Genomic DNA, 27,500 nt, shown 5'->3' on the forward strand with positions numbered 1-27,500 from the left:
TTCTGATCCATTTTGGTATGTTAAATTGATATGAAACCAATGGACTAAAATTACTACCTGCATATTTCATATCAGTATCAAAAACCATCTTTTGTGGAAGCTGATCTGGGCATTGTTGCTTACACATTTTAGCGTGTATATATATATATATAAATATATATATATATCCATATATATATATATATAAAGAGCAACTACCTCTTTGTAGTTGATGTAGGTACTTGAATTAAAAACGAGGCCATGCTCAGATTAACGTACTTCTGTCAACCCTTTGTACACTGTTCCAGAAAGAGAAAGATTTATGCAACAATTTGATCACAGATCCTAATTAGGACTAAACACTAAACTAATAACACCATTAACTTAGTAGGTCCACTATTAAGTTAATAGGTCCACTATTAACTTAGTGGGCTGTGAGAGAGACAACGAGAGAGAGAGAGAGGGGGGAGAGAGGGAGAGAAAGAAAGAGACAGATAGTGAGTGAGTGGTTTTTAAGTGATTGTTTTACTTGCTAGAACTGACAGCCAAACCTCCCTCAAATTGCGATCTATCATCATTTTAAAAGGACGGTGATATCACATAATGTCTTCCTGGATATACAGAAAGATGCAACAGTCAAGGCTGGAATGTCACTGAACATAGTTCTGCTCAATCAACAGTTAATTAGGTAGCAAACTGTACCATTCAAATGTCATATAGAATGCTTCAAATCATTTGTCTTTGTTTTCTGATCTTAAATCCTGCTGAGGTTAAAATTAGGTAGCAGACTGCGTCATTTGAACGTCCAGTAAAATGCTTTATAGCATTTGTCTGTGCTTCCTGAGCCCAAATCCTGCTGAGGTTAATTTTATCTTAAAATCCTCAGCTATTGAGAAAGTACCAGTCAACTATTTGGGTCGGTTTTTCTTCTCTCCTGCTCTCTATATATGAAGGGGATGAGAAAGGAGCATTCAATTTAGAGGCCTAGGTACTCCTCTCTCCACTTCTTTGTGGACTCAGTGAAAAATAAGCTACTTTGAAAGCTAAATAACAATAACAGCTGCAGCAATTTAGGGGTCATGAGTAGACCTTGATGCAGTCATTCTAGTGCCAAAAAAATAGCAGCAAAATTTCCCTCAGATCACACTTTATTGCCATTCGAGAAAATGAATGACATATTTTGCAGTTCTGGATATTTTAAAAGATGTGTTAGTCAAGAATGGAAATACTTAGAGATTATAAGTCTGCGACTTTGATTGTAGGACCATTACGAAGCCAGTGCTATCATGATGCTACAGCTTCAAAAATAAGAACAATAACAACTTGGTCAGATTCTCCATGTAGTTCATCTGTATTGATCTACTACTTCAAATTTTTCTCATTAATGATTATTACTCATAGATAATCAACTCCATTGATGCTTGTGTTTGAGTATATCAACATCCTTAGTGTCTATAAAATTTCTCTTCTGTACTGAGTTGCCAGTGTGTAACTCAATGTCCACTTCATTTATCATACCATAATAGTGTTGAGGCAGCACTACATATTATGATTCTGTCATTAATCACTAATAATGAGGTTGAATAATATAGTTCGCAGTCATTTTGATGGTTATTATTGTTCAAAAGATCCACAGGAATTCAACTCACAATGATGATGATGATTCTACATTATGTTCGTCTACATCCTTCCTTCAGAACTGCGATCCTTGTGCTTGAATTAAATTAAAAATAATTATCGTTGTTGATGATGCTTATTTAACCTCAGATTTACAAAAATCTCCCCACAATACAAATTAGTGCCCACCCAGAATATTCTGAAACAGCCCCAGGTGCCAAAGTCTGTCAATAGATCTGTTTTCATGCCATATCACCAGAAGAGGAAGACACGTGGTTTCATGAGCCTGTAAGTCCATGGATAAAGATACTCTTGTTTTGAGCACATAGTCCTCTATATCTATGAGAGTGATGTGGTTGTTGAGTATAACATGTAGTGAAGGTGTATTTCTAAGTGTATAAGGTATTTGGCTGATCATAACCAGGTTGTGGGTTCAATTCCTGGACCAGGTGATACATTGTATCTGTGAGTAAGCCATTTCATTTCCTGGCACTCCATTCTATTCAGCGTGAGCACACATGGCTTAATGGTTATGGTGTTGGGCTCATGATTGTAAGATTGCGGTTTCGATTCCTGGACCAGGCAGTGCATTGTGTTCTTGAGCAAAACACTTCATTTCATGTGGCTCCAGTCCACTCAGCTGGCAAAAATAAGTAACCCTGTGACAGACTGGCATCCCATCCAGGTGGGGAATATATATGCCATAGAAACTAGGGAAACTGGCCCTTGTCATGACTCGAGAAGGTAATTTTACTTTTATTTTTTTATTCTATTCATCTGTAATGGACACAAGCTCAGTGCTGGTGCAGCCCTCTCTCCCACAAAATGTCACTTACAGTATGTTCCATTGAATCAAAAGCAAGAAAGTTAAGCCTGTGACTTTGTCTACTCACCACTACATAGGCATTATAAGACGAAGCATTGGTACATGTTTCCAAGCCATACTTGCAAGTGACAACTGGTTGCACTCAACATCATCATAATTGTTATCCTCACCATCATTGTCATTGCCGTTGTCATCGTCATCATCATCATCATCGTCATCATTGTCATCGACCCCATCATTGTCATCATTACTGTCATCGCCATCATCATCATCATTGTCGTCATCATCACCATCGTCATCACCATCATCATCGTCATCATCATCATTATCATCATTATCATCGTTGTCATCATCATCGTCGTCGTCATCATCATTTTAAACTCCATTGTTTTCTATGCTGGAATGGGGCAGCCCATTTGTGTGAGCAGATAAATTAGAGGGTTGCACCGTGCACCAATGCCTGCTTTGGCATGGTTTCTAACATCAGCCACTTCACAGAATATACTGGGCGCTTTTTTCTTTTTCATGGTTCCCGCACGGGCAAGGTCACCAAGTATCCTCTGATTGGGTGCACTGTATGGAGGGATATTGGAAGTATGATGATGGTGGAGTAGGAACAGGTGTCTTGTTGAAAGGGAACATCTGGTTTTCCTACCTAGAAAGAAAAAGAAAAAAATGTGTGTGAGAGAGAGAGAGAGACAAGGAGACAGAGAGAAAGAGAGAGATGTGAGGTTAAGGTACAAGGAGAACATGAAAAATGGAATAGGATTGATGAACAGAAATCGGGGGTGGTTTGGTGAGTGCCGTAGAGTCAGAACAGTGTGACTGATGATTAAAAATTATGGAACGGGTTTGATGCAAAGAATATCCACTCAGTGAATGTGAAGTGGAGGAAGGAAACAGGGTACCACAGAAGACTGATAGAGAAAGGGAGTTAGAATAGCATTATATTGCATTATGTGAAGGTGCGTAACTTAGTGGTTAGGATATTCAGCTTAAGATCGCAAGGTCGTGAGTTCAATTCCTGGGGACGCTTTGTGTAAGATACTTTATTTCACATTGCTCCAGTTTAAACAGCAGGTAAAAATGAACTGTACCTGTATTTCAAAGGGTCACACTCTGTGTCACACTGAATCTCCCTGAGAACTACGTTAAGGGTACATGTGTCTGTGGAGTGCTCAGCCACATTCACATTAATTTAATGAGCAGGGAATCAACTGGGACCCTCATCGTCATAACTAACGGAGTGCCATATTGCACTATAGCATATGGACATATGACCCCACAACCACCACCACCACCTATCGCGGAAGCCCCAAAGTTGACTAGCTGTGTATGGTATTTTTATGTAGTTCTAAATTGTTTTCATTGTTCACCTTTTTTTACTTTTTGTTTTTAGCTAAAGATCTTGGAAGAGAATATCTTTACAGTAACTCCACAGAAAAGTGTTGTCCAGCCCGGTGAGTCAATCGATGTAAGGCTATCTTACAACCATACTCACCTCGGAACTTACCGTCTTCCAGTGCTATTCAAGATGAAATATGGTAGAGAGATCCTTGTAAGTAAATCACATTAGATTATTCTACATTGAGTTCATATTTCATCTTTATCCAACAAAACGGTTGTGCTGCAAACATTAAATTTCGCCCTTCTTTACAGCATCAACCCCAGTATTTTTCTTTAAGCTAAATACTTATTCAATCATTTTCTTTTGCTGAACTGCTAGCTTACAGGAGCATAAACCAACACTGGCTGTGAAGTGGAAGTGGGGACAAACTACTCAAAGACACACACACACACACACACACACGCACACACACACACACACACACACACACACACAGAATGGGCTTCTTTTAGGTTTCATCTCCCAAATCCTTTCAGAAGACTTTGGTCAGCTTGGAAGCCCAAGATCACATGATTAGAAAACAAGCTTCTCAAACTCAGCTTCACCTGCACCTATGGCACTGCACCTATGGTACTGCACGTATGGTACTGCTCTGAGTTTACTCAGCAGGAAATTTGGCAGATGTCACTAATTTAGAAATTAGAGCGGAGTTCAATTATGTTTTTCAAGAACTACTGCCGAGTTGTGTGTTCAATTTGTTCACTGAGCACCGCTGTGAATTCCTCCTTGTTTACCAAAATCTCCCCTAAATCACAAAATAAGGGCATGGGGACGGGGAATGTGCCCTACTTTACAAGTCCTGGCAGCTGAAAGCAGGATAATAATCTAATTCTACACTTTATCACATTCAATATAAACACGTTTTTAAGCACAACACATGTGGAGTCAAGAAGAAACACTACCTTTCACCCAGCACTGTCGTTCATGCAGTGCTCTCTCTCCCCTGTGTGAAGCTTCCTATGTCAGACATGTGAGCATGTGCACAACAGACAAACACTGCATCAATGGAACTGTGAAACACACAGTTCTATACAAGGATTTTTGTATTTTTTTCATAAACTGGGGGATGGCTCCTGACATTAAGCTTAATGATTATATAATGTACAAGTACAAAGAAAGAATTAAAGAAAAAAAGATTTATTATAATGAATGTCATTGATAATATAAAGTGGAAATAGAGAGTGCTGCATTCCGCAGTTCCTGTACATGAGCCACCACTGGAGAAAGTGTTCACAAATCTCTAATGTGTTCCGAAATGTAGTTGCTCAATCTGTAATTGACCATGTACTCCTTTGATTTAGGAATGTTTATAGATAGCGACATGCCATTTTCCGAGGACCAGTGGCAGAACAATAAAGGTAAGTTTTAAATGTGTTCTCCATAGTCTGTGATATTTTAAGAGGGCACTTACGAGTGATGATTTTATTCTATTTTAATACTAATTGGTCATATACATTGAAAACAGACTATATACACTGTGATGCTCACTGTATATCATTTACTTTCATTTGTTTATACAAAAAGTGACAAAAAACAAGACGATATATATACACACATATATTTTTGTATGTGTGGCAAAATAAAGAAAGCATTTCATTAATCCTCCTTTAATAGTTGGCATTTGATGGAGTTGGCATTTGTATAATATATATATATATATATATATATATATATATATATATATATATGTGTGTGTGTGTGTGTGAGAGTGTATATATGTGTGTATATGAGTATATATATGTGTATGTGTGTATGTATACACCTCTATATATGAACATAGGTATTTCTTTCGGTGTTTCAGTGCACTTGTTTATTAAAGAGGTAAAGATTAGATGTGCAAGATAATATACATATATTTTCAAACAGCGACATTTTTTGTTTAAGAAAAGTGCTAAGAGCACTTTTCTCTTCTGTTTACTTGTTTAATTATTGTTCTCTGTTGATATTGTTATGAGGAATTCTAAGATTTCAACTGGCATATCATTTTAACGATTCTAGTGTTATCATTGAATCATATGTGGCACTTCAGGTTCAACTGTTTATTTTTTTAAAGTCAATCAGAGATAGCGGGAGGGAGGGAGAGTGAGAGGAAAAGAAGAAAGTGGAGGAAAGACAGTGAGAGAGAGGGGAGGAGGAGGAGAGAGAGAAACAGTCTGCATCACATTTCTTAGTAAAACGCACATGAAGATTTAAACACACATGTGTAGACATTGAAGCACATGAGCATTCCTACCCATCCCTAAACCCACGTACAGAGGTGAGTATATAATTTAACCGGTGACATACTGAAGGACAATTGAAAGACATTTTCAATAAATTGAAATTTATCCCTTATATATGCTTGCATGCACGCTCACGTGTGTGTGTGTGTGTATGCATGTTTGTATGTAATTAAGTTGACATACACCCATACACATGTATATCAATAAATATGTATTCAGATACACACACACACACACACACACACACACACACACACACACACATGCACACTCACACACATGTTTACACGTATTAACAGACATACATGCCTATAAGCTGATGCTAGCTGCAGACTGAAAGCATGATCACATGTATGTTTAAAATGGCAAAAATCCACCATGTAGAAATAACCTTACTGCCACCTTTGATAGCTTGTCAAGTCCAACTAAAATCAAAGTCGTTTAATAGCACTTCCCCATTCAAAATGATGTGAATTAATCTCTGTATATCTATATATACACACACACACATGCATGTGTGCATATGTAGATATATTCTTTTATTCTTTTACTTGTTTCAGTCATTTTTGACTGTGGCCATTCTGGAGCACCACCTTTTTAGTCGAAGAAATTGACCCCGGGACTTATTCTTAATAAGCCTAGTACTTATTCTATTGGTCTCTTTGCCAATCCACTGAGTTACAAGGATGCAAACACACCAACATCAGTTGTCAAGTGATGGTGGTAGTGGTGGTGGTGGAGACAAACACAGACACAGACACAAACACACAGATATATGCACATATAAGGGCTTCTTTCAGTTTCCGTCTACCAAATTAACTCACAAGGCCTTGGTTGGCCTGAGGCTGTAGTAGAAGACACTTGTCCAAGGTGCCATGCAGTGGGACTGAAGCCCAAACCATGTGGTTGGTGAGCAGGCTTTTCACCATACAGCCACGCATGCACCCTGTATATCTATTCTTTCATTCTTTTACTTGTTTCAGTCATCTGACTGCGGCCATGCTGGGGCACCGCCTTTAGTCAATGAAATTGATTAAATAGGTACAAGTAAGCCTAGTACTTATTCTATCAGTCTCTTTTGCTGAACTGTGAACACCCCAGCATCAGTTATCAAACGATGTTGGGGGTGACAAACACAGACACACAAACACACACACACACACACACATACATAACGGGTTTCAGTTTCCGTCTGCCAAATTCTCTCACAAGTCTTTAGTTGGCCTGAGGCTTTAGTAGAAGACACTTGGCGAAGGTGCCATGCAGTGGGACTGAACCTGGAACCATGTGGTTGGTAAGCAAGCTACTTACCAAACAGCCACTCCTGCGCCTATACATACACACAGACACACACACACACACACACACATCTTCAGGCACTGTTGTGTGTTAAGAAGTTCTATTTACTGTCATGTGGATTGTGTGATTTGTGCTACTCTTCCATGACTTGGAATCTTGTGTAATCGTCTTCTGATACAGTTTGAGTATGAAGAATGCCTTGTGGGTGAAATTTTAAGTACATGCCACTTGGACACAACAATAACAACAATAATAATAATGATTTCAAATTTTTCCACAAGGACAGCAATTTTGGGGGAGGGGATGAGTCGATTATATCAACTCCAGTGTTCAACTGGCACTTATTTCATCGACCCCGAAAAGATGAAAGACAAAGTCGACCTCGGCGGAATTTGAACTTAGAACGTAAGGACAGATGAAATACCACTCAGCATTTTGCCAGGCACAGTAACAATTCTGCTTCAATATAATAATAATAATAACAACAACAACAACAACAACAATAATGATATTTCTTTCTTAATCACAAAGAAATGATACAATGAAATATGATGAATGTTAAACAGAAGTCTTACAAAGATGTGTGAGAGGGGTCAAAAAATATGCAAAGGAGAGGTGAAGGGTGTTATACAATTAATGAAGGGACGAGTTAAAAATTTATGAAACACAAGTAATTACACTAAAAGTAAATTGAAAATGTATGATAAATCACACAAAAATTAATGCAAGTTATAATTAAACAGAAAAGAAGAAAATCATAGCAGTCCACATAAAGGAAATGTTGAACATGAAAATAATTTTAACGATAACGAAGACAGCAACAACAACAACAACACTCACTTTCTGAAAAACTTGTTAGAGAATACATAGAAGAATAGTAATGTCGAAGAAACACGTTTTGCTTCTGTTATAATTCAAAAAGAACTTTTTCGCCTTAACGCTTGATAATCACTTGAAAGCCTTTGCTCTGAGTTTTTGGTCCTGAATATACAACAGACAATTACTTTAAGCCTGATTCCACCCAACTGAGAAAATATCTCCAGTTATCTTGTGTAGTGCTTCTAATTGCCACTTTGTATAGAGGTGAAATTCCACGCCATCTTATGTGTTATATTTCTCTGTGTGCCATCTCTTGGATTAGATCGAGGCACAGGGCTATTCTCAGGATTCACAAAATTCTCTCAGCCAGTTCCCTTCTATGAGAACTGTGTTTGCGTAACAACAGAAGCAAAACTGTGACCTTTATCTCTAGAGTCATCTTATATGCGTATATTGTTTTGCATATTTCTCTCTGCGTAGTAGTTGTTGCGGTTGCTTTTATCCTATCGTTCAAAATATTCCTTAAACTAGCAGAAATACTTTCCTTTTGAATGAAATGTCCACCTCAATGCTCCTTATTACCTCCGCCTTAGCGGAGGTGGAGGTATTGTTTTCAGTTGTGTTTGTTTGTTTGTCTGTGGACAAGATATCTCAAGAACCGCTGAATGGATTTGGATGAAACTTTCAGGAATGTTTGGCCTCGTTATTGACATGGTCTTGTTAGATTTTGGGATTGATCCGGTACCGGACAAGGATTCTGGATAATTTTTCCGATTTTTATACTTTACATGTATATGTAAAGTTTCACATAGTTCTCTTGTACACGCACACACATACACTCACATATACTCACACATTTTCAGCGTTGAACATTACCATCCCATTTCCATTGTACACGCACGCACGCACGCACGCACACAAACATACCTCTCTTTTACACACACACACACACACACACACATCAGACGCCGTTTCTCGGCTTTTTCACCCCTTCCTTCCTCATTCATACGACCTTCTCTTTGCCATTTATCTTCGCTACCTTCACCTCTCACTACGGTTCTATTCTACACACACACACACACATACAGACAATGCTCATTATTATATTAGGCGATTACTCATCCATTTCAACACTTTAAGGTATACTTACTGAAAGAAGCGGTATGGACGACACGAGCGAAAGGGATTGGGACTGGTCACTTCATCTCCGGACACGGATTGGTATGTTATTTCAACTTCCACCTGTCGAGAAAGATCCGTCTGGAGAAAAAGTGGCTGTCGCAAAGTACGTTCGGGAAAAGATGGATGTCTGCCGTAAGGAAGTTGAGGATGAATGGGGCTGTGCTAGCATAGCCGGTCAGGGCGAAAAGAAGGAAACAAAAAAAAAAAAGGAAAAATAAAAAAAACAGCGGTTTAAATATAAAAAATAACCCAGAACATTATTTTATAAATTTTTAATTGTATGTATTTTTATTTCATTCTTTCATCCGATTTTTTCGATTTTTTCCCCATTTCATTGCAACCCAAACGATTTTGTGTTCGTCCCTTGTAGTGTCCCCTCTATGTATACCTTTTATAGGTAAATAAAGAGATCCTTTAAGATATACTTACATATATACATAATTCTATACATCAATCTAAAACAACAGGATTACTAAAGGAAGACCGGAATTTAAGAGAAGAGAAAACAAAAACGTCTCATGATATTCATTAAGATATTCTCATTTTAAAAATCATCTCCAGTTAATCGTTGAGAGGATGTTGGTGTTGCGTTGGCGGAGGTTTGCGCTCTCTGAATGTTCTTTTTGTTTTGTTTTCAGTGTAAGTCTTCAATGGATGTTGTAATGTGCATATGTGCTGCTTTATGTTTGTCTTGTGCGCCGTTGTTTTAATTACTGTTTTCTTGTGGGGCGCACCTTTTAGATATCCTAATATGAAAGTCCTCATAATATGAAAGCAAACAAGATATAACTTCCACAATACAAATCTATTCTTCCATATTAAACCCCAAGCATCACTGGCAGATGTCACTAAACGTGTAGCCAAAACTCTTGTTAGTAAGATCTCTAAAGAAACAACTTCCATTTAGTAATACTTGAAAGGAAGTCGAGTCCCTTTGCTATGTAGAAACACGTATCTAAACGCTACGATAGTTATCAATAATGACTTCATATGTTGGCACAAGGCCAGCAATTTCAGAGGAAGAGGTAAGTCGATTACATCGACCCCAGAATTTAACTAGCAGTTATTTTATTGATACCACAAGGCTGAAAAGGAAACTCAACCTCGGCGAAGTTTGAACTCAGAAAATGAAATGATAATTCAGAACGTAGAGACGGACGAAATGCCGCTGGGAATGTTTCCCAGTGTACTAACGATTCTGCCAGCTCGCCGCCATAGGATAGTTAGTGATAATCCTTTCTACAATAGGCACATGACTTGAATTCTGTGGGGAGGGGAGAGTCGATCACATCGACCCAAGTACTCAACTGGTACTTAATTTATCGATCCTGAAAAGATAAAAAGCAAAGTCGACCTCGGTGGAATTTGAACTCAGAACGTAGCTACGCATCTCGCCCGGCGTGCTAACGATTGTGCCAGCTCAGCGCCTTCGGATAGTTGGTGATAATGTTAAGTGTTCCTAAGGCGGCGAGTTGGCAGAATCATTACCCGACCTCGCAAAATGCTTACTGGCATTTCGTCCATCTTTACGTTTTCTGAGTTCAAATATCACCGAGACCAACTTTGCCTTTCATTCTTTCGGAGTCAATAAAATAAGTACCAGTTGAACACTGGGGTCAATGTAATCAACTTACTCCTTCCTCCAAAATTACTGGTCTTGTGCCAAAATTTTAAACTAATAATAGTAAGTGTTTATCATTTAGACAAAGTCAGGAAGTTTGTGAGGGATTGGAAGTAGTAAATTATATCGACTCCACTAATTGACAAGTGCTGTGTTTTCTTAACCGTAGAGGAACAAAAAAGGAAGTTGAACTTGGTGGGATTTCATTTCACAATGCAAATAAGTTGAGCAAATACTGCAGGACATTTTTTCTCGTGCTCTAATGATTCAGCCAATCCAATGCGCTAAAGATAATTGTTTCCCATTTAAGCACAAGGCCAGCAGTTTTGAAGGGAGTGGGTTAATCGATAATATAGACCATAAAACCTGACTGCAATTTTATTGTTTTCGAAATTCAAAAGATGAAAGACGAAAATATCAACCTCGGTGGATTTCGAACTCAGAATGTTAAAAGCATTCACTAACAACCACAAGACATTCTGTTCGATAATATGTCAATTGTCAGAAGAAAAAACTTTTTTTCTTTTCTTTCGTTATATATCGCCCGATATCAATGTCAGTGAAGAACAAGCAAGCAATTTTGATTAATAATAATAACAATAATAATGATAATAACGACGGTAATGATGATGATTTAGAGTAAATTTATGATATGGTCGTTAATGTTAAGTGGTTTGTACACACGGGAATTGTTTGGCAATAGTAAATTATATTGCTGTCAAAATGGTATTTTAGCGGGCAATTAGCTATAAGTATATTAGAAATATTCAGGGAATACTTATCACCAACCTCAATACAGCGTTAAAATATCATTATCACTAAGAAAATCAGTTATGTACTTTCAAGAAATGAACTTAACGTGGCGTGTCTGGGGTTAGGTAGAAAATATTCGACCGATGAGACTTTCTGATATATAAAATATTTAAGGTTAATTCAAGTTTTTGAATTTTGTTTCTGAAATGATTGCGTTGTGTGTGATGTGAGTAAAATCACAGCACAGTGCAAAGTAAGCTTCAGGAAAGACAACATCCCGGTTGTTGTTGTTGTTGATGCTGTTGTTATTGTTTAGTGACATGGTGGTCTTTTGCTGGTTTGACCTTACCTATGATCAAAAGGCTTACATTCGTGATCATCCCGTCCTTACACACACACACGAGCGAAAAATAACAAACAAAAGTACAGCCAGCCACCAAACACAAATCAATATGGCTTGGAAACATGTACCATACTTTCGCTAATTGTTTCAAGTCCTTGTGAAGTCGCGAGCAAATGTAAACACCTTCTTGGTCGCCTCACACTTGACGCAGCAGACTATCTATGATGTGACAACTAGAGACAGAGTAGAGTGCGTCAACATTCATTGCCACTGAGTTGCTGTCTTGGGCAAGGCTAAAATGAGTGACAGAGACTCGGTTGCCAAGACAAATACTCTATTCACACTTGTCTGGTGGTATGAAAAACAGGGTCTCCTCGACTGAAATACAAGGGTGTGGCTATATCTAACATAAGTAAATTTGAAATAATTATCCGCAGCTGGACCACAGAAAACGCTGACAAGGTACCAGCAAAGGAGATCATTTAACTTTCGATTCTAAAAAAATGGTAAAGACCCCCTTCTATCATGAATGACCATGGGATTGCACCTAGAAAGTTACCCTTCAAGGCACGCACAAGTCTGGTCAAGGTTGTTTATGTAAGACCACCAGTTGCCCATACATACCAGCCTCTCTTCTCCACTCCACGTCTCTGAAGGTATCCAAGGGAAAGGCAGAGGCCGATACAGCTTGGCACCAGTGATGTCACAACTCATTTCTACAGCTGAGTGAACTAGAGCAACATGGAATAAAGAACATAATACACAGCCCGGTTCTTGAATCGAACTCACTATCTCATGTTTGTGAACCCAACGCTCTAACCACTGAACCATGCGATATTTCATATTGACAGTCATTGTTGCTTAATGCTGGCTTGCCTATCATAGTGTCCAATAGGTCCTTCAATTTTTTAAGCTGGTAAGATTTAACTTAAGAGAACTTTGACTGCCTTTTTCAGTAGGTGAAGCGACCAAGATGAGCTTCCTCTGTTGGTATGCAAACCAAAACACCAGTCTTTTTAGAGTACAATGTGTTTTTTTTTTTTTTACTTAAAACAATTATCAATTTGAAGGTCATTTGGCTACTATTTCTAGAAGATCGGTCGAACTTGTTGATACTCCCTCCTGCTTTTATTGGCTGATAATAACTAATTCCTTTCACATGCATCACTAAATATTAGAAATCGCATCCGGTTGATGTGTGCAGAGTGCAAGGTTAGTTACGTCATCAACTTTTAATATCTGGTTTTAGCTATTTTCATTCACCAGACATAACTCTTTCTCTCTCTCTCGCTTTCTCTCTCTCTTGCTTTCTCTCTCTTTCTCCCTCTGTATGTGTGTGAATGTGCGTGTGTAGTTTCGTTAACGTTCTTTGCACGAAACTCTCATCCTCGAAGTCATATTTGTAACTGTTCTAGCGAGGGTATATACATACTGCATATAATAAGCATCTATATGTGTCTGTCTGTTGCAGTAATAATCTAGTTATTATCTGTTCATAATTTGTGATTTCACTTCTTTCAAGATTAAAAATTCAGTGGCACCATTCAGATTCATTATATATGTTGAATTTTAATCAGTTGCATCTTCATATCATGTGCATAATGAGTTTTCTAGTAAGAAGTTGTTTTATCATTCAAAACTGTTTCTTAAATTATTTACTACAAAGATGCCATAAATACAGAACCATTACACATTTTCAGACATTTTTCATTATGATTTTAAATATGGCTAATAACGCCTGCGCTTTTCAGCCTTTCGGTGTTAATTAAACAAGTACCCGTTATAGTTGTAATTAAGTAACTCTTTAGTATTCAGATAACTTTAAATGCTTATTGATCTTTTATCTTTTATCTCTTACTTGTTTCAATCATTTGACTGTGGCCATGCTGGGGCACCGCAATGAAGGGTTTTAGTCGAACAAATCAACCCTAGGACTTATTTTTTAAAAACTAGTACTTATTTTATCGGACGCGTTTGCCGAACCGCTAGGTCCCAAGAACGTAAGCACACCAACACTGGTTATCAAGTGGTGGTGGGATTTAGACACGCACATGCTTACTTACTTACTTACTTACTTACACACACACACACACACACACACACACACACACATATATATATATTTATGTATTATGTTTGTATGTATATATTCTGCAAATAATGATAATTATAAGCTTTAAGCTTATAATTATCATTATTATTTAAAGAATTGTCACTTGTCACTCCATCTAACGCTTATGTATATATATATATATATATATATATATATATATATATATATATGTACTAACGACGGGCTTTTTTCAGTTTACCCTATCAACTCTACTGAAACAGTTTTAGCCAGCCCCAGGATATAGTAGGAGACACTTGGCCAATGTGCCATTCAGTGGGACTTATCTAGGAACCATGTTCTTGGGAAGCAAACTTCTTACCGCACAACTACACCTATGCTTATAACTTATATAAAGAAATTATCTTGGAGCTTGCTGAACCATCAGTTCAAGTTCTGCCTAAACATAACACTATGATTAACTAATTTTAAAACCGAGAGAGTTTTTTTGAAAATCTATTTAAAATATACGTATTGCAACTAGCTTAGATACTTTATTTCTAAGAAAAATTATGACCCCATTAAATACCCAGCAGACTCTATAACGCCCCTTGGCATTTGTTGTCCCTTTGTAAGCTTACAATGCCCTCTAAGGGGTCCCTACTACCCATTTTAAGAACCACTGCTACTGAAGATCTTCCGTTGGCGCGTAGTATTTCTCAAAGGTATTCCGACCTAAGCGTCCCGCCTATTTTAAAGCAAAGAGAGATTTGGATGCTATTTTCAGAAGATAAAGCAACCACGTAGAACAATAGTTTTTAAATAGCGTGTCGTGCATTAAAAAATGTAATTTACAAAATCCATACTAATGCGCTTGATTGTTTTCTAAAACTGTGATGTTCATTCATAATTCTGCTAAAAGAAGTACAACGAATAAACAAGGTGAGCAATAGGTCTACGCTTCTTTTTGGACCTCGTCTGCCATTACTACTAGTTCTGCTGTTGTTATTGCTACCACAGTTATTCTATATTATCTGCTACATGAATAAGAAGCATCTGTTCTTCATGATTTGTATCTTCATCCAATGGGATTCGAGAGACGATTGTCGTATGCACCAACTTCTACTGTGTTCTGTCTGTTATATAATATAATTGCCAATTTGTTCACTGCTATTGTATTTACAGTTAGCTGCTACCTGTTTCAATATATACCGATGAAATTCCGTAAAAACGAATAACAATGTAACGAATCCTTTAATGCAAAACATTTCTTTCAAATTCTCAGCCACACTGTTGGACAAATGGTGTCGATTTGCTAGTGAGAAGAGATCGGTTGACAGAAAATGTACCAGACTTAAAATCAGTACAGCTGTTGATTTTATCGTTTAACCCTTTAAAGCCGTACCCCAGTAGAACCGCAGTGCAATTACTGAAGCAAGTAGATTTAAAGAATATTGTCACTCAATTCAGTAATAAGAATATCTAAATATGTTGTGTCCGCGAAACCAGCATTACATATGTAACATATAGTGCCTTTAGAGGGAAGCGTCCCCTTTCGGGCATGAATGAATAAGATTGCACCTAGAAGATTACTCTCCGAGGCACAAGTCTGGACAAGGTTGTTTATGGAAGACCAGTAGTCGTCCATGTATACCAGCCACCCCTCTCCACACCACCAATGTTATTCAAGGGAAAGGACGATACAGTTTGGAACCAGTGACGTCGCAACTCATTTCTACAGCTGAGTGAACTGGAGCAACCAGTCCGGGAATCGAACTCACTACCTCATGAAATCGAGCCCGATGCTCTAACCACTGAGCACTGAGCCATGCACTTTCAGTACGTTTATAAACAGGACTAATTTAGCTGTTTCGCAGTAGATTGAAAGACCTTAATAAATTTTCGAATATTATTGAAGTCTCATCAGTGGTGTCTACAGTTCCAGAGAAATGATCAGCCAATTTGTTTATATACTCAACTATTACAGTAGTTACGGAAAACCGGCGCTACTAATTTGCATACCATACGTCTTAACACTTTATTTTAAATATCAAGAACATGTCAACGTAGTCCACAGTATCCAGTTATGGTATAATACATGTAACCTATGTAGTATCTTTATTAACAGGACAAACATTTTGTTGTGTCCCTGTACACCGAAAAAAGTGATGAACAATTTGAATCGGCTTGTTTGGGTAGAGAAAGGGTAACATGCCTGTAATTTGTTTGTTGAAGAGGACAGAAGAAACATCGGTTCATTGTAGCATTCCATTTCACAAATGATGGATTTAGCTGGATCTAAAAGTTAAGAAGTGTATGTTTGATACCACTTTGCAGAAAACTATGAATATATGAAGAATCTATTATTGGAATATTTTAATAAGTCATAATTGCTTAACCTCAACCAGTCCCGACCGAACAAATGCGTCACAAATGGCATGCTAGGCGTGCAAGTCTCATTTGCTTTGTATATTGTAGACATCATTGTATTATGTAGGCACTAGCGTAGCTAGGGAGAGGGCGGTAGAGGCGGTCCGCCCTGGGCAGCACTTTTAAAGAGGCGCCATTTTGGGGTCTGCTGTAGGCAATATGTTTTTTGTGGGGTCCGGGGGCGGCAAACGGAAGAGCCGCCCCTGGCGGCACACACTCTAGCTACGCTAGTGAATGTAGGTTAGTTTATTTTCTCTTTGTTTTTCTTTTAAACGCCAGACAATAATTTGAAGGATATTTAGCTTCTCTTTCCGGTGGATCGAGCAATCCCGTCAAATCCTATTGCCAATCAGTATTTTAATACCATTAATTACAGAGAAGTGAAATAGTTCAGTGGGATTTTAGCAATGTCTTTGGCGAGGATGCTAATTCAAGTCTTAGGGTATAAAAATACTGACAGAGTCGAATATGAGTTTGTGTTGTAAAATAACAAATACAAAATAGCCACCAACAAATTAGAGAAGAGAAGTGGCAGCACATAGGTGAAGTTTGAAATCCATTAGTTGAAATGGATGCTTAGTAGATCGACGTTTACCTTCTGTTTAAGATGTTATTCTAGTGAGAAGTTTTCTCAATGTTATTGCATCATTTTATCTTGTGCAAAAATTCTACTGGCTGTGATAACTATTTATGTGAGTTTTGTGAAGTGGAATGCATAGAAATAATGTATTGCTTACTTAGAGAAATGCTCGCGAAATGTTTGAGTCAATCTATCTCATCATATCTAGATGTTATTGATAAATTCCTTATAATTTTAGGTACTTCGAGTGTGTGTGTGCGCGTTGGTACGTGTGTATCTGTGTAAATATTGAATATTGGCTTCAAATTTTGATACAAGGTCAGTAATTTTGGGGGAGGAAGTAAATCGATTGCATCATTCTCAGTGCTCAACTGCTATTTATTTTATCGACCCCGAATGGATGAGAGGTGAAGTCGATCTCGGCAGAATTTGAAATCAGAACGTAAAAAACGGACAAAATGCTGGTAAGCATTTTGCCCGGCGTGTTAACGATTCTGCCAGCTCATCGCCTTGTGACTACTGAATATTGCATTGCGAATCTTTTTGGTAGATTTAATCTGTTACTCGGCTTATCAATCAGCTGATCTTTAGGTAACTTTAGCATCCTTTTTCAAGCATTCGGAACATGGTTTTGGAATTAGGATATCTTAAACATGATCATGAATCCTGCCTTTTCTAACTTGTCTAAATCAAGTAAGAAATATATAAATGCTAGGTCTGTGGATTCTGATATTTCGGCATTTTACATTTTGTGGTGAACAAACCGATAATGGTTCATAATATACCTGAAGCAAATACATCTACGTTACTTTCTAGCAGTTTATTTTCGTTTAAGTTTAATAGCTACAGCACAAAAGACCTTTCGATTTATTTATTTTATGTCACAAATTGCCAATAACTGGTTCACTGCATTTCTTACGGCCAGAATGGCATGGGAGAGTGTATAAACAGAGGTCTTTATTTGAGTTGATTTTCTCAATGATGTTTAGATAATTTATTATAACAGCGAATACATTTATACACATCTATATGACTTCGTCAGAGGAGAAAAGAAGCATCGATAATTGTTTTCAAGATCTCTGAATAACTTGAACGTGAATAGTTTCTATGTAACATTGTATTAATCTGAACTCTATGCACATACTGTGAATGTTTATATAACTCATGTTATTGTTGTTTGAATAACCATGGTGTGTTGGAATCCAATAGATCAAACCATTCTCTATATAGGCTTTCTGGTTTGAGACATGCTTTCTGAAGATTTGAAGCTAAATCCTAATTTCATATCAATACGACCGTTGTGGTGGATGGAGAGACTACAAGATAGTACTGAAAACTAAGTAGTTTTCTTGATACATTGTAGATTCAAAGTTGTAAAGAAGGTAGTAGGTTTTGTCGAATGATATTTGGCAGTAGTGTGGGATGAATTAGAATTAATTAACTACAGAAAAATTCTGTACGTAGTGTATGTGATTGATCCTCTGTTAAAAACAGAATGAATTTTACAAAAGAAGCTTTAGCTACTGAGCCGAATATCAGTCACTGAGGAAACATAATAAAAACGAAAGACATAACATTACTTTTGCCACTGAGCTTCACAAACAGGATTTACTGCCATTTACATTGTCTATACTTTCGCTAGTATATAGTTGCTCGTTTACTGGCTAATTTTCATTTGCTCAATGCTGTCGCTGATATTATTGTTGCTGTAGTCACTGTCATCATTGCACGAGCGGCTTTTGTTTTCGGTTGTTGTTGTTGTTTATGCCTGTTAGATTTGATGGAAGTCGTTCATTCATCACCATTCCGACGTTTTCGTTCACTGCGCGTCTAAAATTAACTTATCACATTTGTCTTTCCCTTTTTTAAATGTGGTATGGTGTAATCTGAGTGGGATTTAGTTGTTATTTCTTGTAGATCGAGATATCACATACAGATTGCGTGGTTGGTTCTTTTGTTTATTCTTGAATTAAAAAAAAAAAACAACAACAAAAAAAAAGAATCAGTGTTGAAGTTGCTGTTATTGCTTTAGTTTAGCCCCAGGTCAACCCTGATTGAATACAAACATGATTAAACACGTTTCATCTGTGATCACGGCTATAACTAGGACTGCATTGCTCAGTTTCCCTTTTTCTTTTGTAGACTTTATGGCGTGATGTGATGGAATTTAGGTACTATTTCTAGAAAGTCGATATAAATAACATTGATAACTACTTGTTTTAAGTGCGAGATCTAGTGGTTTTAGGTGTTCGACTCATGCTTATTAAATCTCGATTTTGTTCGATTCTCGGACCACGTTTTACATTGTACTTTTGCGCAATACTCTCCATTTTATGTTGCTTCAGCTCATTCAGATAAAAAAATAATACTAGGACGGGTTAGTGTTCCGTTCAGTGGGGCGAGGTATTGCAGTCTAATAGAAACTCGAATATATTCCGGCCTATTAGGTGTGTAGGTCCAAAACAGATTTTGAAATTTAATCTATTGGTAATTGTTTATCATAGTGCCTTGCTTCGAAATTGAAGGTTCATAATATGGTAGCGCCGATACGAAATCATATAAGTGTATTACCGTTTGACTTTTATTTGTTTTAGTCATTTGATTGCGGCTATGCTGGGGCACCGCCTTGAAGGGTTTTAGTCGAATATATCGACCCCAGGAATTATCTTATCTTTTGAAGCGTAGCACTTATTCTGTCAGGCTCTTGTGCCGAACCGCTAAGTTACGGGGGCGTAAACATACCAACAACGTTTGTCAAGCGGTGGTGGGGGACAAACATAAACATAAAGACCACACACACACACACACACAAGTTTTCGTCTACCAAATCCACTCACAAGTCTTTGGTTGGCCGAAGGTGCCACGCAATAGGACTGAACCCGGAACCATGTGGTTGGGAAGCAAGCGTCTTACTTACCACACAGCCATGCCTGCACCTATAAAAGAAATAAAAAAAGAAAACATTCGCGCTGCCGAAATGTTCGAGATAATCTGACAGAGAGAGAGGGAGGGAGAGAGAGAGAGAGAGAGAGAGAGAGAGAGAGAGAGAGAGAGAGAGAGAGAGAGAGGCTGGTTTCGAAGTTTAATCAATCCTACATTTTGTTGTGAGACTTTTTGCCGATGAATCGATATTTTTTCTTTATTTTTTTCTCGCTTTTCTTTCCTTAAAAAAATTATTTCTTTTGAATGAATTCTTATTAAGAACAGTTCATGCGAGTAAAAGGTCAATAAGTGAAACAAGTTGAAGAAATAAATTTTAAAAATTGAGTAAACAAAATCTCAAATAAAACGTACATTGATTTCATTTTAAAATTTCCTATGCTTTCTTCATTTAGTTAAGCTCTATATTCGCTTAATAACTATTTGCTGTATATCTTTCTTCTCTCTAAATTTCTAGTTTCCGTTAATGAAAATTTTGAATTTTAATTACGGAAACCTTTCAGTGGCAATACTTTTAAGTTAGTTTCAAGCATTTTGTGTAATATTATCTTAAATCGATACGATAAAAAGATATGTATGTATGCGCGTGCTTATCTGTTTTTGTATTTTGTGTTCCAAAAGGTGAAATATAGTGTCCTTAGTTTCTGATATTCCAAGCTGGCCAGTCACTGGTTCATTATATTTCTTACAGCAGAAGTATTAGAGGAGTTTCTGTCGACAGACGCCTTCGTTGGAGTTGCACCAGGTTTTCGGTTTCTCAGCGATGTACTTCGGTGAATGATATAAACACATTTTTAAGTCTCAATCAGAAAAAAAGAGAGCAACCATGACTCTTTCTTAAGATCTCTGGAAATAGACGAAGGGAAGAAGATTTTTTTGCATCAAAATCCTGATACGAATGCTTGTAACAACGTGGACTCCATTAAAGGCACACAAAGTCTAGGTGACAGTTTTAAAGGGAGCGACATATAAAGCCTCATACCAGCTTGTATGCAGTGAAATATTCATAATTTCCTTTTATGGTCAAATTTATATATCATCATTTTAAGTGTTAGCTTTTATATATGACCAGTTTATGTTATCGTTGTGTTCATTTCCGCAGTAGATTAACACGGAATTTCTGTTGCGCTTTGTCAAGATAAAATCAACCACCAATTAGCTTAAGTCTACGTATGTAATATGCGCATGGCTCATTTCGTATTGAAGCTATAAGAATTATGACTTTGTCGTAGGGTTATGGTTAAGAACCGAAAGAAAAAAACAGGAGCGTATTCAAAAGATAAAGTGTATTAGTAGAACGAATATCCGTGTGATGTACGTGCGATGGTGAACTTTGGTATTCTTTGGGCTAAGGATGAATTATTTAACAACAATGCGGAAAAGGTAGCCTATTGCAGACATAACGTACACGTGTAACAAGGGTAACGTGTCTGTGGAGTGCTCAGTCATTTGCACGTTAATTTCACAAGCAGGCTGTTCCGTTGATCGGATCAACTAGAACCCTCGTCGTCGTAACCGACGGAGTGCCACGGTACACACACACACACACACACACACATACACACACACACACACACACACATGCATACATACGTATTTATATACATATGTAAGTGGGGGTAAAATCCAAGCTGTGTTCTCTTGATGCGCATCTGCTTATTCCACTATTCCAGTTCCGTATGTAATTGTCATGTTTATATAAGGAACTTATAGAAATTGAAAATTCTGGAAGTATTGTTTGCAGTGTAATTATTTATATATCAAAATGGAAGGCTGGAAAGGATTTTGGTATTGTTTATTCACCATTACACACGTTTCATTTGCTAAAAGGAATTACAAGATTGTACTTGTAGGATAAACATGTAAGAATTTTCCTATTAGAAATTTTCCAGACAGAGAATCAAATAATACGATATTTAGATTTGGATGAAGCGTTTATATACAGCTAGTAGTCAGAAGTCGTACAGATAGTTGGGAAAGAGTTTGAAGAAATCCAGTAGTACAGAAAGGAGAGCTAGGAATTAGTAACAACTACTATACATATATGCGCATACATCAATTTACGTAAACACACATATTTACATATACACTCATACATACACATAGATACATATTTATAAATGCACGCTCAGCACACACAAGGCACACACGCTGACACATACATTCACGCGCATTCATTCGCGCACAAGCACACACACATATATATATATATATATTTATGCCCTTATATAAATAAATATATTTATAGGGAATAAATGATGGATTTTCCCTTATGAGGTTTTTTCACGTTAACTACTTGATAGATTCTTACAAAGACTTTATCCTATTATTGAATTATATATATATATATATATACATATATATATATATATATATATATATATATATATATATATATATATATATATATATATATATATATATATATATATATACGCATACACACACCCATATACTCAGTACATATCCACATATTCATACATATATACATATATATATACATACATTATAAAAAATAAAAGGGTAAAGGATTATTAATTTATTGATAAATTAATAATTAATAATTTTTACCAAGCCCTTCGGTATGTAAACACCAGTATCGGTGAAGAACTTATTTAAAAGTTCTTATACATTTATAAACATAATTAAGGGATCGGCAACAGTTGCTTCACCACATACTGAAGTTCAGAAATAGCAGCTATTTCTGAACTTCGGTATGTGGTAAAGCAACTGTTGCTGATCCCTTAATTATGTTTATACACCACTAAAACCAACCCTATGGCTGCGATACGTTGATGACACCTTTATTCTCTGGCCCCACCAGCAAGATGTCCAAATGCTGTTAGATCATGTGAACTCAATAAATCCATCCATACAGTTCACCATGGAAAAGGAACACAACAATCAGCTGGCATTCCTGGACGTATTAATAACACGCTCCGAGTATGGATTCAGGACATCCGTATATCGCAAGACAACCTTCACTGGACGATACCTTAACTTCAATTCCCACCATCCATACAGTGTAAAGAGAGGAATTGCTCCGTGCCTAAAACACCGAGCAAAGAATATAAGTAGCGATCGTGATACCCACCACGAGGAAATGATCAAGCTCAGTAACAATCTATTAAGAAACAACTACCCCAAGAACATACTATCTACTCCAATTATGAAGAAAAGAGAGGATGAAACCAATAAACTGTCTACAGTCTGTCTACCCTATGTGAAAGGCCTCTCCGAAAAGATACAAAAGATATGCGGCTCATATGACATCAGGGCAGTATTCAAGAGCAATACAACACTTCGCAAATATCTCCTTCGGGTAAAACCACCAACAGAAGAGAATATGACCAAAAACTGCGTGTACTCCATCCCATGCAGCTGTGGTAGGTTATACAAAGGCGAAACATGTCGCCCCCTCAAAATAAGGGTAGAAGAACATCGCAAAGCTGTGACACGAGGAGATATTGATAAATCGGGTATAGCTGATCATGTATGGAAAAATGTAAACCACCTCCCCCTGTGGGATGAAGTTAAAATAATAGACAGGGAACAACACTGGAAAATACGAAAACTAAAAGAAGCAGCACATATGCTAGGACACAACAACCTCCTAAGCAGACCGAGTGCAGATATGAATAGCATATGGGAACCGGTATTGAGGAAGGATAGAAAAATAATAGATTTATAAGCCTTAAAATTCACCCCATAATTGCCCACGGGCATATGGCGTAGTGGTTCCGAGTTCGATTCACGGCAGCGACCTGATTAAAAATAGTAATAATAATAATAATATAATAATAGTAACATTGTTACGAATGAGAACCCATGTTACGAATGAGAACCCTGACGAAGGCTGGAGGGTATATCAGCCGAAACGTTGTGTTAACAACAAACAAGATGAGGACAAATATCCGTCAAATGTAAATAATATAAATAATATAATTCCTCATCTCTTAAATATAGAACTATATGTATATATATACATACATATATATATATATATATATATATATATATATATATATATATATATATATATATATATATATATATATATATATATATATATATATATATATATATATATGTGTATATATATACATATGTACATATATATGTGCACACATAAAGATATAAATAGAGAGAAACGCAGTCATATACACATTTACACACGCACATACACTGTCACACATTTACACGTACACACACCCTCCCAAATATATATAAGAAGTCAGAGCTACACACACATATATATATGGTTAGCGTGTATATAAAATCACTCACATATTGAAAATCAAATGGATATAAACAGATTTATGGATGTGTATACTTGCATACATACGTACATACAAACCCACACATATATACACGCATACACATTTTTATGCACTTTGAAGCACAATCCTTAAATAGAAAGTAGTACAGTAATAGAATATTGTTACTTACAATGTACATAAATAAAGATAGAAAAACGTACATAGATATATATAAAAGACTAAAACAATTTTACAACTCCTATTAGCGAATGAAACATGTGTAATGGTGAATAAATAATACAGAAAGCCTTTCTAATCTCTTGTCATTAGACTGCGCTAATGCTGGAACACCGACTCGAGGAATTTGTAGTTGAATGAATTAACTCCTGTACTTTTTTTTAAAGCCTTGTACTTATTCTATCGCTCTCTTTTGCCGAACTGCTAAGTTACAGGGACGTAACCACATCAACGCCGGTAATATACATATGCACACACACACACACACACACACACACACACGCACACATACACACACATATATACATGTCTATATAGAAAAACACAGACAAGCGCGCACACTCACACTCACACACACATTCGCTCACATACACATATTTATAAAGAAAGGACCGCCCCGGCTGGATCACTTATGATTATAGACGTACTCAATCAAGGTAGCTGTAGGGTTGATTATATAGCATCTACACCATATTAAGTTTTATTGTGTCGAAATACAATACTTTGTTGTAATATAATAACTTTATAAAGTGATATAACAGCTTCAAGCTAGAAAAGCCAGACAGCATTGATACGAAGATACATCAGATGAGTATTCAACATCATTTCTGTTGATGATTTTTCTTCTTTTTGTCGTGACACATGTCAAAATATTCGTCATCAAAAGGAATAGTTTATTGAATTAACAATGCTGCATTCACAACATATATTTGCCTCAAGGCACAAACGGCAACTTAATCGTCTCAACTCTGTCATTTACAACTGTAATATTTATGTTTGTACATATATACGTATAAGAAATTTTAAACTTTATTTTAACGTGTAGATCTCTAACTCTGCATCCCGAGAAATACAGTCAAGATCAGTCTCAGAGAATAATGGTACAAAACGATCACACAGTGGAATAAATAATGTCGTTAGGAAGAAGTGACGTCTAACGTTTGAGATGTAGTTCTTTTCTTCTGAGCTAATATATTTGTGGGTTCGATACTAGTCAAGTACATATGTGAATTTACGTTGCAAAACATAGTACAGGGACTATACATTACTGCTGAAATCATAGTGCGTTATTAGTATCTGCAAAAGATACCCAACGTGTGGCCGTTCGGTGATACTGATGTTTCGGTTTAAGTTTCCCTAAATCATACATTGCATCTTGAAAAACGACATTGGCCAATTCAGTTATTGATACACTAAATAAGAAACGGGACAAGGTAATCATAGATCTGCTCGATCAGAGCTAGGGACTGAACAGCTATAACAAGAATAACTACACCTTATTCATTTTATTGTTTTCGTCCCTAAAACATTGGAAGTGAAAGTTAACGCCAACAAAACACGATAATGTCTGTTTAAAAATATATATTAAAACTCTTTATGTTGCTTTTGCACAACGCTAACGGAGTCCTGTATCAGCAGATCTAGGATCATAGATATTTCAGAATTAGGTATCAAGTCTGGTTTATAAGCGCAACAGACTCAGACCGCATTTCAAAATTGTAATTTTCAAAGACAAAATGGTGTTATTTGAGGGTAATTTAATTACTTGTTTTCGTATTTTTATGCGTTGAAAACTGGTGAAAAGATTTCTTCATTCACGTGCCAATGGAAAATTGCTAGAGATATTGGAGTGTTCTATAGAAAGCTTTGTGGTAGTTGTGCTGAGACACAGCGTTCTGATTTCAAATCCCGTCGAGGCCGACTTTGCCATTTGCTTTTCCAGAATCGGAAATCCCGTAGTAATCCAGGGCAGTAAATTGGTAGAATAGGTTAGAAATGTTTTGAGGTATTCGACGTGGAATTTTTGCATTCTGTATTGAATTATCGTCGATACATGCTTCCGTTGTAGGCTTGTTCTGTCGATCGCTTTGATACCATCACCTAGCTCCTTAAGTGCTATTAACAGAATCTACTTTGTTGCAAAACATTTGGGCTAGGTCTTCACTTTGAAGCTGCCTCCTTTCCTCCCACCCACTACCATCGGAGGTTCTATGGCACTGTTCTCCTTCTTGACTAAAGAAAATATAAAAAGCTATATTTGTCTTTTTTTAAATGCCGTTTCTATCAACTAATCATCATCAATAATCGATTGTAAAAAAGCAATTTTTACGACAAACTTAAATTGAAAGAATTATTAATTCAGAAGATTACTTGATCCATAAGGAGCTGTAACTTTCAGAAGAAAGAAAGAACGACAATTATATGAGGAATAATTTTCAAAATTCATTTATCAGAGTAAAAAACTGTCAAAATTTAATTAAAAAATGTTTTAATTTTAAATAATAAAACATATAATAAATGGATTTGTCATAAACAATGATGGTGATGTCATAAGTATGACATTTAATAATGGTTAAAACAATAAACCAATTGCAAGTTTTGACAAATGAAGTTAAGTTTTAAATTCTTTATGGAAAATGAAATTAATTCACACAAATATATATATACGTGCGCATGCACTCACACACATATTTGAAATATATGATATACTCCATTAAGGAAAATGCGTCATTACTTCAAGTTTCATGCTTAAATAATTCTAAGCAATCATTACAAAACAAGCATCATTCTGTTAATGACTTATTAGCAAAATACGTGTTAATAACATATCAAGCTACCAGAAATGCATTTTTAGTTAAAATTTATAGGAGGCGTAACTCACTGTAACTTAATATATTCGTATGCAGCTGATTTCTTGATCAAGTAGAAGAACCTTGATTGACACAGACCATACAAAACCGGCACATATAGGGGAAAAATCCTATCGGTAGCAAGAACGTCATATTCAAAAGTTTAATAAGTTCGCAAATTATCAAAATGTTACAGTAAAAATATTTACTAAACGCCGCCACATCGACAACTACCTACTGAAAGAGTGGATCAAATCAGATACCTCCTGATATAATGGAACTATCTTTACCTTTCTGCTAGCAAC

At 36.6% G+C, this 27,500-nt stretch overlaps 1 protein-coding gene and 1 long non-coding RNA gene across 8 annotated transcripts in view; one reads left to right on the forward strand and one right to left on the reverse strand.

Moving 5' to 3' along the window:
- The window catches only part of LOC106867322 (cilia- and flagella-associated protein 65), a 1,093,663-nt gene that overhangs the window by 790,549 nt on the left and 275,614 nt on the right, over nt 1-27,500 (forward strand). For all 7 annotated transcript variants that reach the window (XR_016243317.1, XM_089358289.1, XM_089358292.1 and 4 more), the window contains one exon: nt 3,822-3,980. Coding sequence is in view for 6 of the 7 variants with exons in the window: in XM_089358289.1 (XP_089214415.1) it covers nt 3,822-3,980 (159 nt within the window). In the remaining variant the exon portion in view is untranslated. The remainder of the gene's footprint in view (nt 1-3,821; nt 3,981-27,500) is intronic.
- Nucleotides 227-9,576, reverse strand: LOC149133432 (uncharacterized). The gene is made up of 3 exons (XR_016243318.1): nt 9,321-9,576; nt 2,490-3,077; nt 227-1,692 (listed from the first exon to the last, which is right to left on the reverse strand). It is a non-coding gene; the product is annotated as an uncharacterized LOC149133432 (long non-coding RNA).

This window comes from Octopus bimaculoides, chromosome 10, assembly GCF_046866305.1.
Source record: "Octopus bimaculoides isolate indiv1 chromosome 10, ASM4686630v1, whole genome shotgun sequence".
Taxonomy (NCBI): domain Eukaryota; kingdom Metazoa; phylum Mollusca; class Cephalopoda; order Octopoda; family Octopodidae; genus Octopus; species Octopus bimaculoides.